The sequence below is a fragment of the Scleropages formosus genome, chromosome 4 (genome assembly GCF_900964775.1).
Source record: "Scleropages formosus chromosome 4, fSclFor1.1, whole genome shotgun sequence".
NCBI lineage: Eukaryota > Metazoa > Chordata > Actinopteri > Osteoglossiformes > Osteoglossidae > Scleropages > Scleropages formosus.
The window spans coordinates 32,250,696-32,268,452 of NC_041809.1; the positions used below are offsets into that span (position 1 = coordinate 32,250,696).

The 17,757-nt window shown below is 42.2% G+C and overlaps 1 protein-coding gene across 3 annotated transcripts; it reads left to right on the top strand.

Moving 5' to 3' along the window:
• The first annotated feature begins 6,982 nt into the window (after positions 1–6,982).
• Positions 6,983–17,627, top strand: LOC108934421 (prolyl 4-hydroxylase subunit alpha-2-like). Of its 3 annotated transcripts, XM_018752223.2 has the most exons (15): positions 6,983–7,389; positions 8,902–8,998; positions 9,444–9,595; positions 10,125–10,262; positions 11,147–11,386; positions 12,124–12,323; positions 13,116–13,292; positions 13,443–13,513; positions 13,617–13,716; positions 13,878–13,931; positions 15,121–15,180; positions 15,254–15,319; positions 16,339–16,407; positions 16,649–16,745; positions 17,163–17,627. In XM_018752223.2, the coding sequence occupies exons 1-15, from the start codon at positions 7,299–7,301 to the stop codon at positions 17,231–17,233; spliced, it is 1,683 nt and encodes a 560-aa protein (XP_018607739.1). In that variant the 5' UTR covers positions 6,983–7,298; the 3' UTR covers positions 17,234–17,627. The 3 variants fall into 3 exon arrangements, with proteins under 3 accessions (XP_018607739.1, XP_018607737.1, XP_018607736.1); XM_018752221.2 differs by lacking the exon at positions 15,254–15,319; XM_018752220.2 differs by lacking the exon at positions 15,121–15,180.
• The last annotated feature ends 130 nt before the right edge of the window (positions 17,628–17,757 follow it).

A 17,757-nucleotide genomic window follows, 5' to 3' on the forward strand; every position in this document is an offset into this window, starting at 1 on the left:
GTACGTGTTTCCTTATTTAAGCAGCTTAATTTGTTCCTGACTATCCGCTCATTTAGTGAACTCTCTCTGAAAAAGGACCCTTTGTCACTACTGATTTAAGTGTTTGGTAAATATCCTTTTTATTTAGTGATCATTATTTCTATAAGAGGGGGTGTGGTGGCACAGTGGGTTGGACCGCAGTCCTGCTGTCCGGTGGGTCTGGGGTTCGAGTCCTGCTTGGGGTGCCTTGTGACGGACTGGCGTCCCGTCCTGGGTGTGTCCCCTTCCCCCTCCGGCCTTACGCCCTGTGCTGCCGGGTAGGCTCCGGTTCCCCGTGACCCCGTCTGGGACAAGCGGTTCTGAAAATGTGTGTGTGTGTGTGTGTGTGTGTGTGTGTATTTCTATAAGGAATAACTAATTCAACCCACTCGCAACAAAAATTTGCGAATGCGAGCGTAGGATTTCATTTTTTTATACAGTATAAACAGCACATTGAGCTGTGCTTGTCAAACAGGAGTCATTAGCATGCCACTTACACTGACTGTAGTCCTAGTTCTGGCCAAAAGTTGGCGTAGTGGTTAGAGCTGATGCAACTGAGGAACCAGGATTTGCTTCCCCACTTCTGCTGTGGTACCCAAAATACTTACATAACTTCATTTAGCTGATACTTTTCTCCAAAGCAACTTATAGTGCCAATCTACTTACAGTTAGTTAAGCATCGGGGGGGCGCGATGGCGTAGTGGGTTGGCCCTTGTCCTGCTTTCTGGTGGGTCTGGGGTTCAAGTCCCGCTTGGGGTGCCTTGCGACGGACTGGCATCCCATCCTGGGTGTGTCCCCTCCCCCTCCAGCCTGGTGCCCTGTGTTGCCGGATTAGGCTCCGGCTCCCCACGACCCTGTATGGAACAAGTGGTTCAGATGATGTGTGTGTAATCATCGATACATCTGGGTAATTTTTACTGGAGCGATTTTAGGACAGCTACTTTGATCAAGAGTATTACAGCAGGAAGTGAGACTTAAACCTACAACCCTTGAGTCCAAAGGCAGCAGGATTAACCACTACACTGCCAGCTGCCCCTGGTACTTACTCTGAACTGGTACCGTAAACAAAAAAGTAGTTTACGGTGTAAATGCCACATGGTTAAGACGATTTTGAGAAAAACAGCAGCTAAATAAACTTCAAATACACTGACAGATAAGTATTTTAATGTCAAAATATGGCTGTATGTATTACAAAAAGTTTTTAAAAGCAGCAGCACAGTTTGATATATCTCAACATATCCTGGCAAACATGTATGTACCCCAGGGACATGACATTTCAAGTTAAAGCAAGCTGAACTGAAGGCAGCCTTAACCCTTAGCTGACGCTTTTCTCCAAAGCAACTTACAATGTTAAGATACTTATGGTTATTTATGCATTTATATACCTCGGTAATTTTTACTGGAGTACCATGCTGAAGGGAAATACCTCTAGGGGGGGAATCAAACCTGTGACCATTGGATTCAAAGGCAGGCACTCCAACCACCACACTACTAGCTGCCCTCATCTTTTCCTCCTGTACCATAAATCCTCCATAAATCAAATCTCATCTTCTATAATATGGCCTTTACTTTATTTTACTTGTTTGGACTTCAACACTGATTAAATTGAATTCTTTGAAGTTATTAAAAGTTGTGGAGTCCCTTAACCAGTTAAACACTTGAGGTAACTATTAGTGTTATTCATTACAGGGAGTGAGGACCAATATGGGTATGGGTGTCTGCTTGCAGTGTGAAGGTCTCTGGTTCGAATCCCAATCCTGCCTTTGATCTAGGAACCCAGCTGACACCGACTCACAATGTTAGGCCATGAACCTCAAAATGATTTAGCCATTTTTACCTCAGGTTGTTCTTACCATGGCATATGATCATACAATGAGCCCATACACTGACTCACAATGTTAGGCCATGAACCTCAAAATGATTTAGGCATTTTTACCTCAGGTTGTTCTTACCATATGATCATACAATAAGCCCATACACTGACTCACAATATTAGGCCATTAACCTGAAAATGACCTAGCTATTTTTACCTCAGCCTCAACTTGTATGTTCTCAGACTCATCATCCCGTGTATCATGCAGTAAGAACAACCTCCTGAGGTAAAAATGGCTAAAATCATTTTGACGTTCATGACCTAACACTGCGAGTCACACCAGCAAAGGCGTCTGGTAAATAAAATGTTATTTATTTCATAAACATTATAGTTTTCGTTTTCTAACATTTGTTTGCCTACGACGTCTCTTTTTAATGTTCCCTTGAGGAACAAAATTACCGTAGGCGCTACGTGCACCGAGGCACTAGCGCAATGTCGCACGCCACGGGAGGCACGTCGCGTCAGAAGCTGCGCGTTTTGTCGGAGGTTTACGGCGCAGGCGTCACGTGACGGCCAGGATTGAGGGGCGGTTCTATACGTGGCAGCACTGAAATGTGTGCGAATCACGCTTCGCTGCGCTTAATCTGAGCTGCAGCGTCGGGGTGCTGTGTTTCCCGAGGAAAAGGAAAGGAAACGGGGGGAGGAAAGGTAAACCAAGCCTATTAACCGCATGTGAATCCATCTAACTCAGTACTGTACGGTCTCTGGCTTATCCATCAAGCACAGCCGACTTGTCTTGTGTTGAATAACTCAGTCTCAGAACTCAGTGTCACGCAAAAGAACCCTGCATGCTTGATGATGATGCTTAGTTTCTTTCTCCCTACTATTTATTTAATAAATTTTTATTTTTTAAAACGACTCACACTAGCATTTTTTATGAAGTGTTATTAAATAACGTATTAGGTTTGTTAAGCAGGCTTGCATGTTGTGAAAAAAAGCAAGTGTGGTAACTAACACAGAAGTAATTTACTAGTAAAGTTAAAAACATGAAATTAGAATTATTTATATATCGTGTTCGGCTACCCGTCAAGAAGACAAAGTTTCTGTATAATAATGTTTTTTCGTATTATTTATGTGTTTTAACAGTTTTTTAAAAAAAAAAACTGCTCATTTGTGTTGTGTAGAACAGTGGTTCTTCGCACCTCGGTCACCAGGCGTTGTGTCCAGTCCAGTCCGGTCTGGTCCGGTCCAATTGGGACGGTGAACATGATGATCATGGACACGGGTCGGACCCTGGCCTGAATCTCTCTGGTGGCAAACATGAGTCACGACAGGAAAACTGCCCGTTTTTCCTACTGCACAGCACTGCAGAAGATGTAGTCCGGTATTAGAACTTCTAAAAGAAGGTGACCGAGCAAAGAGTTGTCGTTTATCTCGAAGTTTCCTTCATCGTTCTGTACCGGTCAGACCACAGAAACGGGACTCCGGTGGGGCACTGGCCTGGGAGAAGCTCCGCGTTTTGTCACACGAGCCCTGTCTGATGATCGGAAGGCTGTCTGTTCGAATCCCACCTCTCCAGGCTGTTGCTGTTACTAATGCGGCAAAATAATATTCTTCTGTATGAATGGGTAAATCAGAGTAAACTTGTCATTGCAAGGAGACACTTTGGACAAAGCCGAAGGCTCATTATGATGATTACAAATATTGTTGGTCCTAGACAGGTAAAATGATGAGCAAATGATGTGAGATCCGAAGCAACGCTGCCAGTGGCTCCGAGAGAAGCACGTAGGCAAAAAAGTGGAAAAAGTGCACGTGCGCGTCGTACGGCTCTGGCGTTTGTCCAGGAGGGACGGGGGCGATGACGTCACACGCGTGTGAATCAGTGCAAAGACTGGGACTCTAGCAGTCGATCATGATATAATTTAAAAAAAAAAAAATTACAACAAAATTCCATCTTTACTATCAAATCACTGCGTGCCCCCCCCCCCCCCCCCCCCCCCCCCCAAAAAAAAAAAATCTAGCTTGTGGTTGATTGCAGCAATATCTGATGTTAGAATAAGGGTTTACTGTAAACTTGTTCCACTTTATTCCAAGTAATGTTGTGTGTAATATTGCAAGCGGTGCCTTTCCTCATCTGTTTGACGCTGAAGGCAGAGACTGACCCACAGCTGGTTTCGAGATATGTTGTGTTGAGGCTCTAAGCGATGTGTGTATATCAAGTTAGCGGTTTGGATATTTGTTTAGATCCACACATGGGTTACAGAAGGAAGCCAACATGCTGAGATCTGTAAACAAAGAGCCAAAGGAATGTACTTAGGCCTCACCAGTGAAGCCAGCTTTTGAAGCCTTTCGGTTAACGGCTTCTTAAGATGACACCTCTGTACTATTAAGCACATGAGGTGTTGAAATTAACTGCATATAATTTCCTCCTCCCTGCTGCATAGGCAAGGGAGGGTTGAATTCTGAAAAGACGTGTGTAAAAACAGACCCAAATCTCATGCTGTGCACTTTCATTATATGTATTTTATTAGTATCTCTTGGTCTGTTATTAACTTATCACAATTATTATTTTAGCTGTTTAGAGCCAACAGTATTATATAGTTTAGTTATCCAGAGCATTTTGTTTTCAAGGTTTTAAATTGTTGGATAATTAAAAAAAATATATAAATTTTCCCCCAGATGATTTTTACATACCCACTTAGGTTTTTTTTAATGTTAAGATTCTAATGCAGCAGTGTAATGCAGATGTCACCCAAGGCTGAGTGTGTATAGGTGTTTCAGCATCAACCACTATAGCTGATGTAAGCAAACTGTTTATTTGAAAAGCAGCTGAACTCAGTATTTCCAGCCTCACAGAAAGAGCTGAAGCCTTAGTTGAAAGAAAAGCACACGCATTGACTGAAACCGCTTGTCCCGAGCGGTGTCGCAGCGAGCCGGAGCCTAACCCGGCAACACAGGGCGGAGGGCTGGAGGGGGAGGGGACACACCCAGGATGGGATGCTAGTCTGCCACAAGGCACCCCAAGCAGGACTTCAGACCCACCAGAGAACAGGTACAGGCCAAACCTGCCGTGCCACCCCACCCCCGTGCCCCCAGAAGAAAAGCATTAACGTAGAAATAAGGAGTAGCGGTGAAAAGTTTGCGTGCGCTCAGGAACTACTACTTTGGGATGTGCTAGACAGAAGAGTTAAAGTAAAGTGATGCTCAGGTGTCCTACATTGCTGAGAGACGCTGCAGAGGAATTGGGAAACAATTCAGGTGATTTCTTGCTCAAACTTGTTAATCGAATGCATCATGGGGGGGGAAAAAAATTACAGCAAGGATAGTCAAATTTTTCATTGGTTCAATTTGAGTTTGTTAATTAAACAACTTGAAGTATGGATGTGTTGGTGGGAACAAGAAAAAAAAATAGCATCTTGGCAAATGTCTAGTAATGTTGATATAAAATATACATAACTTGGGCAGTTTCTCTCTTGGAGTCCTAGAAGAGGATTGGGGGAAGTGGACAGGAAGAGTTTACAATCATTTAACAAACTGGAAGAGTTTTAGATGATTGTCTTGTTGGCCGTTAGGTAAAACAAACTGAATTTACTTTTGTCAGATCACAAGAGCCACACAGCTGTGGCTCTGAATTATAGCAACACTGTCTGTGGGAATTCTTGGTTTGTATCCATTTGCTATAGTAGAAAATCAACTTCACTGTATATACTAAGTTGTCGAGATGTAAGTTTTAAAACATTTCCAACTGTGATATGAGTAGAGAGCAGCTCTGGGCTAATCTTTTACTGGACATTCTTTGTGCATGTGTAATGAGGCAGGGGGAGATTGACTTTTGTTCGCTGGAATCCAAATCCCTGCGATGCCGGCATTTGGACCAGTTGGCGGCAGGTGGGTGGGGCCTTTTTCAGCCGTAATGCCCCATGTAGGAGGCCTTGAAGTTTGTGAAATGTGTAATGAAGTATGGTTTCCTTTTTTTTGAAGACCTTTCCAAAATAAGCTTGTTTCCAGGGGCCCTTATTTCTCTCTCTCTCTCTCGCACACACACACAGCTGCTTAAGTGCAAAATGCAATGTAGGGCAAACAAGTGGTTTTAGCACCACCACCCCTGACATTGGCAGCTGCAGAATAACACTCGGTGTCTCACTTCGAGAGGTAGGCAATGGCAGTCATCTGAGAGGAATGCTGTGTATCAACTGGCTTCATTAACTCAGCAACTGCTTCGGTTGTTATACATTTATTCATTTAGCTGATGCTTTTCTCCAAATCACCTTACAATTATTTTTACCTGTTTATACAGCAAAGCAATTTTAGTACCTTGCTCAAGGGCACTGGAGCTGGAGGTGAGCTTCAAACTTGTGACCTTTGGGTCCAAAGGCAGCATCTCTAATGATATGCCTACCAGCTGCCTGCTTTGTAGAGTAAAATAAATGGTAAGTAAACGGCTCAAAAGGTGGTGTTTCAGTCCTAAGCCGGCACCCAGCCCGGTTGTTCATATTACCTGAACATCTCATCGAATTGAATGTATCCTGTGTTGGAAATGGAGTCAATCTGGGGAACGCATTAACTTGCAGGAAGAACAGGCTGTCTCGTTGCGGCCGGGTGCGTTTCCTTGGCGGGGAAAGCTATCTAGCACGATGACCTCAGCCGGAGTGTTTCCCCAGGCATGCGGTGGCTGGCTGTACACATGCCCGGAGGTCCGGGGCCCGATGTAGCTCTCGCGGCTTTTCCCCGGCCAAGGGAGCTCAGCTCAGCTGGAAATCGTGAACGAGGGCTGTTGCTGAACGGTTTGCATGTTAGCTAAAATTACAAATGTTTTTTTTTTTTCCCCTTCAAATATGGGTTTGTTTGTGGTTATTACCATTTTTTCCCTTTGCGTCAGTGTCGTGTCTGTTTTACACTACATTTACATTTATTTAGCAGATGCTTCTCTCCAAAGCGACATACATCTCAGAGAAAATACAATTTGTGCATTACATTAGGAGAAAGAGACTTAGTTACAGACATGTGATTCTTAAGTGAACTTAGTTTCTTTCCACTGCATGCACCAATGTTCATTGGACGAGTAGGTGCATAATTTTCAGAATAAACAACTCCTGATCACCTTTCCTACAAATTTTTTTTTTTTAATTTTTAATTAAAGGTACACAAACATTTATGTACAATACAGGAATAGCAGCTGTGTAAAGGCTCATCTGGGCATGATGAGAAAGTTATGCTGCATGAACATTTACACCTTATGTGAGCCTTAGAGATCATGGGCAAAGTGAGTCCATAAGAAATGAGTTTTCAGACCCTTTTTAAATGTGGACAGAGCTTCAGCAGTCCCGAGTGAGGGAGGAGGCCATTCCACCATAACAGAGCCAGTACTGACTTTTGTGGTGTGAGTTACAAATGTGTGTTGAGTTATATGAGCTGCAGAAGAATGTAACTTTTTTTTTTTAATTTAATTACAGGTTTTTCTACGCTTATGAGGATGATGAAGAGGAGGACTTTTTTGCTCATCTTTGGCCTGCTTTTGCTCATGTCCCCCTCGGAGGCAGAGGTGTTCACCTCAATTGGTAACGTTATCTCTCATAATGGAATGACTGAAACAACCTGATCATGTAAAAAGAAACATGCATTTCATACAAGCTTTTAAGAAGCTACCCAAAATACTATACTCCACAGTTAGACATAAGTCATACATTTAATACATTTTTCCTCAGTGTTTATGAAAACTTAGTTTCTTTTTTCTATGTGAAACCGTTGATTTGCCCTTTGGAGGCGAATTTCCCATGAAGACAAACTTGTCTGAAAGAGCAGTCTGTCAAGCCAGGTCTGCCCTTCCTGCTTGAGACAGCACAGCCCTTCTTTGAGAGAACCTCTGGAATGCTCACTGTGTGCCTTTAGAATGTGCCAGAAACATTGCAGCCAGTGGTCAAGCTGTTAGTGTTGCGCTTTCTTGAAGCAAATTGCACAGTAAGAGCATACAAACATCATTTAACTGCTCAGCAGTCTTCCTCTGTGCTCTTTCAAATAAACTCTTTACCAAATGTGTCACCTAGTAAATTCTTATTCTTGACTCTCTCATTCTGCTTTTTTTTTCTATATAATATAAATAAAAAAAAATTTTTGGCTATAATGACTTTCATAAAATGTATTCTTTCTCGTACTGTACGTTCAACTTGTTGTTGACTTACAGGAGGTTTTGCCAAGAAGTGAAGTGCATTCTTGGTGATGTATTGTTATGATTTATTGTGTTATGGTGTGTGTTAAAAGTTTTATTTGATTTTTGGAGGGACTCATTAAACTATGTCTTGTATAAAAGTTCTCTTTTTGGCATGGGGAAATCCTTCATTCCAGTCCATAGTTACAATTGCATTCTTTCCTGTTTCCTTTCTGTTTTCATTGCTCTTTACCTTCAGAGCTCATGGGTATTGTCAATAGCGGTGATGGCAGATTTAGTAGAAGATGGAGTGGACCACAACTCTTAATGTTCACTTTTACTGCATCACCGAGTCATGGATAAATTGAAATTTCCTCATGAAACACTGGAAACCAATGCATTTTTATTCTTGCACTAAAGTCTTAGATGGTAAATAAAAGATGGGAAATATTTTGTGTTTCATCTTGCCTGGCATTGTATAGTTGTTAAGCTACTTGTAACTGTGGGGACAGATGCTCACATAGTGGTTAGCGCTGTTGCCTTTGGACCCAAAGGTTCCAGGTTTGACTCCCATGTCTGGCTGTAGTACCCTTGAGCAAGGTACTTGCCCTGAAATTGCTCCACTAAAAAAAAAATTGCCCAGCTGTATAAATGGGTAAAAAATTGTTAGTAGGTTAACATTGCAAGTTGCTTTGGAGAAGAGCATCAGCTAAATGAATAATCTTGAGATTTTTACTTTTATTTATTTATTTATTTTAACTAGCCAACTCAAGTCGAACTCTATAAATGGGTGAAATTGTGGCTTTGGATAAAAGCATTGGATAATTAGTAATTTGTTACTCAAAGACCGAGAATCTGAAGACATCCCAATAAAACGACCGACATTTCCGTGATTCCCTGAGTAGCGTTATCTCTTTTATTTCAGGGCAAATGACGGACTTGATATACACCGAGAAGGAGCTGGTTCAGTCTCTCAAAGAGTATATCCAAGCAGAGGAGGCCAAGATAGCTGCGGTCAAAAGGTAGGTGTCATGTGTTCTCTTACATTCATAAAGCACATCTCAAGCTCTCGAACATGGGTTCAGTCGCCTTACGTGGGAGTCTGTACTGAAGTGGCCAGTTTCCATTGGAGCCGGAGATCATTAAGTCAGCCTCTGTGTCTTGGCTGACCGCTAGATCAGTCCCTCCAAGGAATGAGAAAATGTAAAAGTGTCATAAGAGGGGAGCCAAGGAGATGCAAAATGAGTGTAAGATATCGGAATGCTTTGTGAAGGAGTTTGATTTGAGGCCAGTGTGCTGTGTGCGTGTTTCAACCTGGCGTTTTTAAAGAAAACAAAAAAAACTTGTGTAGATTCCTTGCTGGAATGTTTTCCATGGATAAAGTCCAAGCTGAGAGAGTCTCTGCAGCTCCCGTCAAAGCGATTACCGTCACGGGTCGCTTCCTTGTCTCGCCCGTCTCTCGCTCAGCTGGGCAGACAAGCTGGACATGCTGACGCAAGCCTCCACGGCCGACCCCGAGGGCTACCTGGCCCACCCGGTCAACGCCTACAAGCTGGTCAAGCGCCTCAACACGGTCTGGTCCGAGTTGGAGAGTCTGGTGCTGCAGGACCCATCTGATGGTACTTTCTTTCTTTTTCTTCTTCGACGTGTCTCCTTGGTGGGAATGAGATGAGTCAGCAGCTGTTCAGTGTCCGAGGTCTGATGGTTTCAATCAGGCTGAAACTCTGAACAGCTAGTAACAGCTTTAGCTCATAGTTACTGGCTCCCTCTGGTCGTTGTGTGTGTGTGTGTGTGTGTGTGTGTGTGTTCCCTCAATTGTGTATTATCACTCAGCAGACTGGTCCACCTGGGCAGTACCTGCAATTTTATCTTCTGGTCTGGAGGGAGAAAAGAGTTTTTCTGCCTTCAAATCTGCTATTAGCGACCTTAGTATTTATTTTTCTCAGCTTCCAGTTATAAAGAAAGGCGTATCCACTAGTTTTACTACATTCAGTAAATGAAATGGATAAGATATATATGTATAAATACCTTATATGTAGGTATATGTAAATATATAAGGCCTAATTGAGTTTTTTTTTTTTTTTTTTTTTTTTTTTTTTTTTCTCCCCTCTTAATTTCAAAAACTCATGTTTCTCCTTTGTCCTACAGGGTTCATTTCCAACATCTCTGTTCACCGTCAGCATTTCCCCGATGAAGAAGATGAGAAGGGTGCAGCCAAGGCCCTGATGCGCCTGCAGGACACGTATAGACTGGACTCGGAGAGCTTCTCCAAGGGCAAACTGCCAGGTAGTTGCAAATTTGGAGGAGGGTGTGTGGTCTTGGCTTCAGCTGAGATGTGAAACAGGCTGTTCCACAGTTATCAACACTGATTTTCTGTAGTACTGTGGTTACAAAATTATGAACATGTAAAGTACACATAACTTTGTCTAAAAATGTGACACAATGTAACAATTTTATTTTGTTGATTTTAATAATAATAACAAAAGAATTAAAGATTTTTTTGCATTTTCCATTCAGTTTTGTTACTTCAAAGTTTTGCTCTTATTTAGTACTATATTTCACTTCTTAAAAAAAATATTCCACATTCTTGGAATTAGCAAATTTTGACACCGGGTCTCAAGCACTGAATATTCCAGTACCTTTTAGGATCTAAAGCTTTCTAGCTTTCTAGTTTTGGTACTGTACTAGAATGTTCTGCTGCCTTCTAGAATCTTCCAGTGGCTGTAAAGTATGAAACTAAAACTGAGTCTAGCGGTATTTTTGTCATCGTTGTCAACTTTAATCATAATCAGCGCAAAAATCAACAATACTAAGAACTTTGAAAAAATGTGTTGCATTGTGTAATAAGTATAAATGATTTTTTCTAAAATGGTAATTGGACCGTGCACTTCAGACTTCATGTTAAAGGGTGTCTGAGATTTGGATCGGAAAAGCGAACATGGGGTCCAGCATAAGAAATGTTTTTTTTTTTTTTTTTTTTTTTCTCCTTTAAATACAAAGTATAATCATTGTACTTAACTTTAACCCTGAGTTAACTCTTGAGTTGTAGGAGATCATTATACACGTTTAGGAAGTATAATAGTGCTGCCAGACTATTTCCAATGGGGTTAGTTACTGTAAGTGTAGTAACTCTAGGGCGTATGAGTAAAAGAGGTGCCTCGTCTCTACAGGTGTGCGGTACAGTGCCCTCCTGACTGTGGACGATTGCTTCGACATGGGTAAAACGGCGTACAATGACGCAGATTACTACCACGCGGTGCTGTGGATGCAGCAGGCCCTCCGGCAGCTGGACGCAGGCGAAGAGGCCATAGTCTCCAAGGTCGACTTGCTGGACTACCTCAGCTACTCCGTCTATCAGATGGGTGACCTTCCTCGAGCCATAGAACTCACAAGGCGCATGGTCGCCCTTGGTAAGGTGCTCATCAGACCTCCCGGTCTAGGGTTCGGGTGCAGTTGGTGGCTAAGTCACATCTTCTGTTACCTTCTGTGACCCTGTTCTGTTTTAGTAAGCCTTCATTGTCCTTCCACCGAAATGCATGCTCTGCCCTGTGAGTTATTCACTGTGGGTTTGCTGGGAAGCCATCAATTTACTTTTCCCGCACCATGTGTCCTCCGGTGTCTCTTTGACCCCTTGACTGTTTCCTGAGCTATAGGGCGTGTCCAGATGCTGCTGTAAATTTACAGCCTGCTGTTTTTAACACTCTTACACCAAGGGTGTAATCCTTGTTAGCAAGCAGGCTGCAATTACTGGGCTGCTATCTTTAAAATTTATTCTGAGGCTTTGCGCTATTGGTCGTTTTGAATGAGAATCGGGCAACTAAAACGGTGATCCCACAGTATGTCGGTTTTTGAATTTGTGTGCTCCGCGAAACTGCTGGAAGAGGCACGATTTACTTTAAAGCCATAAATTCTTGCTGCTTTTAAAGGAAACAAGGCGGAGTTGCATTCCATTGTAGCTGAATATTAAGGAAATGTCTGCACTAAAAATTGTCTCGTCTTTGGCTAAATTCCAACATTTTTGTACATCAAATGACCACAAGGGGATGCACTAACATTAGTTTAATTGTGAAGGTTTTCCCATCCTTTTAAGCTTGGATTCCTGCAGTTCACCTTCATGGTGATGGTTTATAAATGTGCGTTCGAATAGACCCAACCCATGAGAGGGCTGGAGGGAACCTGCGTTATTTCGAGAGGCTGCTGTCCAAAGAGCTGCGGGAGAGTGAGAAGAGCAAGCCTGAGCCGTCCATGGAGAAACCCATCGACTTGTCCACGTATGAGCGTCCGCGTGACTACCTGCCTGAGAGGGAGACCTACGAGGCCCTGTGTCGCGGAGAAGGAGTGAACCTGGTGAGTGTCCTGAACACCGGGTTCATGGGCTCCTCCTCTGCTTTGTGTTTGTAGTGATTTCTTAAACAGGTATTTCACACCCTGCTGTCCATAAACACGTTTGATTCACGGACTGCAAGAAAAAAAAGCCTCGTTCTTGAGTGTTCCTATGTTGTGCTTTTAGAGTACAAAATATTTATGAAATATTTTTTTAGTGCAGCCATGAGATGCCACTGTGTAGATTCTCGACACCTTTATTCACTTAGTGGACGATTCTCTCCAAACCTGTTTACAATTGCTTACCCCTTTATACGGCTGGGTAATTTTACTTGAGTAATTCAAGGTGGATGCCTTGCTCAAGGGTACTACAGCTTCAGGTGTGATTCAAACCTGCAACCTCTGGGTCCAAAGTGCTAACATTACGGTAGCAGTTGTCCCTTTCTGTAGACACGGAAATAGTCTTCCTTGAGCTCATCTGTAACGTCTAGTTTCCTCAGTAATGCTGTGGTTTCCTCCCACAGTCCAAAGAAATGCTGTTCAGGTGAACTGGTGACTCTAAGTCATCCATAGTGTGTGACACAGTGTGTTTTGCTTGTGTATGGATGAGTGACCCATTGTAAGTACTGCATCTAGCAGTAAGTCACCTTGGTGAATAAGGTGTGAGGGATGATAGAGTTCGTAGCAAGTCGCTTTGGGCAAAAGTGAAGTAACCTAAAGATACAATGAGACTGACTGTATGTAACAGAAGATTTGAAGGAAAAGTGAGTGAAGCTCTACACCAACTCCCCCCCCCCCACCTCTTTCCCACCACAGACCCCGAAGAGACGCAGCCGCCTCTTCTGCCGCTACCAGAATGGCAACAGGAATCCCCGGCTGCTCTTGGCGCCCATGATGGAGGAGGATGAGTGGGACAGCCCGCACATTGTCCGCTTCCTGGATGCCCTGTCTGATGCCGAGATGGAGAAGATCAAGGAGTTGGCAAAGCCTAGGGTGAGAAATGTGGCGGGGGCAGTGTGTCTTTTGTAGCCCAGACCAAAGTCCTCCTACGTTTTTATTCATTACATTTCACCTGTTAATATTTGACAAGCAACACTTTGACTTATTATGAATTTTTATTTGTTGACTCTTTCCTTTGTACAGCTGGCGAGGGCCACTGTGAGGGACCCAAAATCAGGTGTTTTGACTACAGCCAATTACAGAGTGTCTAAAAGGTAGGCAGTGACAGGCAGGTTACCGGTTTAGTTTTTTCTTTTTTTTTTTTTAAATATGGTTTACTGTTTTTCATTCGTTGGTTCATCTGCCTGTAACCCCCAGTGCCTGGCTGGAAGAGGACATCGACCCTGTTATCACTCGCGTCAGCCAGAGGATAGAGGATCTCACAGGCCTGACGGTGGACACAGCCGAGCTGCTCCAGGTGTCTGTCGGCAGTAACGTCAACTTGCAGAAGCAGCGGTGTCTAAGTTTCTGCTTGTCTGAGCTTTCATCACGTGGTACTATTATGTCATTCAACTAGATTGTACACAACTCAGTAGGGACCCAAAACTGCACATTCAGTATGTTCTTTCTGTCAAACAGGTTGCAAATTATGGTGTTGGAGGCCAATATGAACCACATTATGATTTTTCAAGGGTAAGCACATTGGATCTGAGACTTAGAGTACCCACAGTTGTGTTTGAAACAGACACAAGCTAATCAATATCCTATGTACTACTGGTATTTTTATGCTTGTTTTATAATCATGTTTGGGCATGAAATTAAGCCTTAACCATATATGGTTAAGTATATCATCCATATCCTGTGATGTCAGAAAAATTTAACTTTTGTTTTTACCAGCAGTCATGACCAGCAAGACCTACTTTGCTTAAACCTGACAGGTCTTGTTAGATTTGGAAGTCGCTTTCCAGATGAGTTTGCTGAAAATGCATTTTCACATACAACTTTGGGTACTCTTTAAATGTATTACGTTACATTTTGAATTGAACCGTAGTTCCCCCATTCCATAATGTATTCCGTAGCCTGTTCTTTTTAACTAGAATTTTACACCATCACATTTGTTAGTTAATAATGAAATGGCTTTGATTTTAGAAGTCAAGTGCTGCTTGGACATTATCGTAGTTGTTCCAATAAGCAGTTGTTCTGTGTTTCTCTTCCTTAGAAATCCCAAAAAAATGGGTTTTAGTCATAGTGAATATGTCCTGCTCATTATGTTGCTGAGTTGAGTACCCTTGCTGTTGCTTTTACTACTTTATATATAGCTGCTAACAACACAGATTTGTCAGTTTACCCCAGTGAGAGCACATGGACAATGACAACTGGAAATGTTATGTATCTCAGGTACAGAAGGCTGTTTTACATTTTTGATACCATGTAGGAAATAATGTCCATGTATATGGAACAGCTGGTAGTGTAGTGGTTAGAGCTGCCTTTGTACCCACAGGTCACAGGTTCAGATCTCACTTGGCTGTAGTACCCTTGAGCAAGGTACTTACCCTAAATTGGTCCAGTAAAATTATCCAGCTGTATAAATGGCTAAATAATTGTAAGTAGATTAACATTGTATGTTGCTTTAGGTAACGTGTGAAGTCCTCACACCACTACTACTCACATTACTTATTTATTTCCTGGCCAGTAACTAAAGCAGTGTGATAAAAGCTGCACATCTTGGATATGCACCTGCAAAATTTTCAGTTTTCCTCCAAACGAAACTGTCATTTTGCCCCAGTGTTCCTGTTCATTAAGTTACGCTCTTAGTCCCATGGTCCTAGTGCAGAACAGCCTACGGTCTGGTGTGGGATAAAGGTTTGATCATCTGTTGCAGCGTCCTTTTGACAGCAACCTCAAGACTGCTGGAAATAGGCTTGCCACTTATCTGAACTACGTAAGTACTCGCGTGCTCTCCAGCAACTGTCCTGGCGTCCTTTGGATTTATTCTCCAATTTTTATCTTCATAGAAAGATGAGCCTGATGCTTTCAAATCGTTAGGCACTGGAAATCGTGTGGCTACTTATTTAAACTACGTAAGTACTGTATGTCCACGGAAAGTGCTACAATGACTTGTCGTGGGAGGAAGCTGTATTTTCACAGCTCCTGCTCTTTTCAATATTGCACTTCAATTGACTGATCCCGTCCCGTGATTTTAATCACCTTATGACCAAAACTGTTATGGTAAATTTCAGTGGAACAAATATATCACAGCGACAGCACAGTATAAAGGGGGGGGGGGGAACTGTCCCAAAGTTCATCAGTCAATTTCAGTACATATTGAGATGTTTTGCCTAATGGTGTGCAACTTTAGCTCTTTTAATTTAATGACATCCATGCAATTTTTAAGAGTTTAAAAACACTGTGGAATTTTGCCCCAGTACAGAAAATGAACATTTTGGTAAAGGCTGTGCAGACAGAAATTTTAAGAAACCTTATGCCGAATTGTTCATTAGAAGAGCTGTTAAATTTTAAATACATCAAAAAATGAATTTGTGATCGTTCTTATATTTCTTGAAAATATTTCAGAACTCAAGAACCAAGAAGCCACAGAGCTGGATGTGCTTGCGTTATTGTGGCTAGCAATACTGAAAAAAATGTTTTAGTTTCAAAATAGAGACACTCCTTTTTATAGAACGTACACCAGGTTTTGGCAACTTTTCACTGTTTTTAAAACTGGCTTTTTTTTTTTTTTTACACCATCTCCTGTAATCTTTCCTTTGCTTATAGTAGATGTTGACAGTACATTTCGTGCTCATGTTCTTTGTCTTTGTCATTCAAATGGACTGCTAACCTTACACTAGTGAATTCTGTTTTCTAATAGTTTTTTTCTACTTGAATAAAAAATTATTAAATGTGTTAGCGTGCTCATTGTGAAATCTTTCCGGAATGAATTTTCAAGAAAGTGGGTGTTTGCCCGAAGACATTCTGTAGGAAATAAAATACTTATTTCCTTGAACATAAGCACATAGTTTTTCTTTCTAGAAAATTGTGACGACAAAATGTATTTATTTCTGATAAAGCAAAAAAACAGTAAGGTGGTGTTCCGTTGCAGATGAGTGATGTAGAAGCAGGAGGGGCGACGGTTTTCCCAGACTTTGGTGCTGCCATCTGGCCCAGAAAGGTGAGTTTGCGCATCGTTCGGATAATCGCCGCTTCAGTCACACAGCTGTCAGTGTAACAGTTCTCTTCCTTTCCCGAAAGTCTGTCCAGCCACCTTGTTCCTCCTCTTGTTTAATAGCACCATTTTTCTTACCCTGTTCTACTACAACAGCACTGCTCTGCCGCCGTGGTGCTTTGGAGGAGTACTGCACCAGACCAAAGGAGATGAGAGTTCACTTCCCCTCTTTGTCTTATGTCTGTAGGGAACAGCAGTCTTCTGGTACAACCTGTTCAGAAGTGGCGAGGGAGACTACAGGACGAGGCACGCAGCTTGTCCTGTACTTGTAGGGAGCAAATGGGGTATGTGAACTATGTTTCCCAAGCGCCTCATCAGAATTCTTCTTCCTCCGCCACTCCTTGTTGGTTTTTGTTTGCTTTCCCTTTTTTTTTTTTTTTTTTTGCACTGCGAGTTGGTAGATTAAATTCAGCCTTGGATTCATACACTTCTCTGATGCTCGGTTGCGGTGGTCTGGAGCAGGAGGCTGGGTGCACCTCAGAAAATTTCAGTAGAACAAAATGGACCTGTTCAAGCAGGAGAGTCCTGCTGTTGTACTGCTGTACCTGAACTGCTCCAGTATAACATCCAGTTGTAGAAATGGGTAAAAGTAGATGGCTTTCGACAAACTAAACAAAACCAAGATGGAATCGAAGAAAAGAAAACTCGCTGAGAAAAATTTAACTTTTTTATATATTTATTTATTTATCCATCCCCCCCAGTGGCAAACAAATGGATCCATGAGCGTGGACAGGAGTTCCGGAGACCGTGTGGTTTGACGGAGGTGGACTGAGCTTTACCTGTACGTGGCCACAGTCCATATCGTGTGCTCCTTCTGCATCGGACCGTGAGCTTTATGGCTGTACCCACCCATATTCCCCTTGAACTAGGGTGATGAACCGACGATTGAACCAGCAGAGCCAGAAGATTGAAATAAAGTCTTACCATCTTATTGTCTGATTTTGTCTTAACACTGGTGCTCCTATGATGGTACATTTTAAACATAAATCATGCCCATGAAAGTCAAATTAGATGCTTTTACATCTGGTTTTCCAGATGCTGTCAGAAAAGGTGCTCATTCCACTACCCATTGAGTTTTATTTATAACCAGTGTAAATTACTGTACAAATGTTTGTCGCAGTGTTGAAATGTTTAAAGGTAAATTTTAATAAATGTGTTTTGATACAATGCATTACGGTTATTTGTCATGTATTACTTTGTATATTTGAAGAATGTCGCTGATATTACACATCGGTGGGAGGTAATCAGGCAGTGGATTATATGTATTTATATCAATGTCTTTAGAGCATAAATGCT

Bases quoted from the DNA above. Each gene is read 5' to 3' on its own strand.
- LOC108934421 (XM_018752223.2), top strand. From the start codon at position 7,299: ATGAGGATGATGAAGAGGAGGACTTTTTTGCTCATCTTTGGCCTGCTT. The intron at 9,596-10,124 runs GTACTTTCTTTC...TTTGTCCTACAG, and splicing joins GCTGCAGGACCCATCTGATG to GGTTCATTTCCAACATCTCT. The intron at 10,263-11,146 runs GTAGTTGCAAAT...TCGTCTCTACAG, and splicing joins CTCCAAGGGCAAACTGCCAG to GTGTGCGGTACAGTGCCCTC.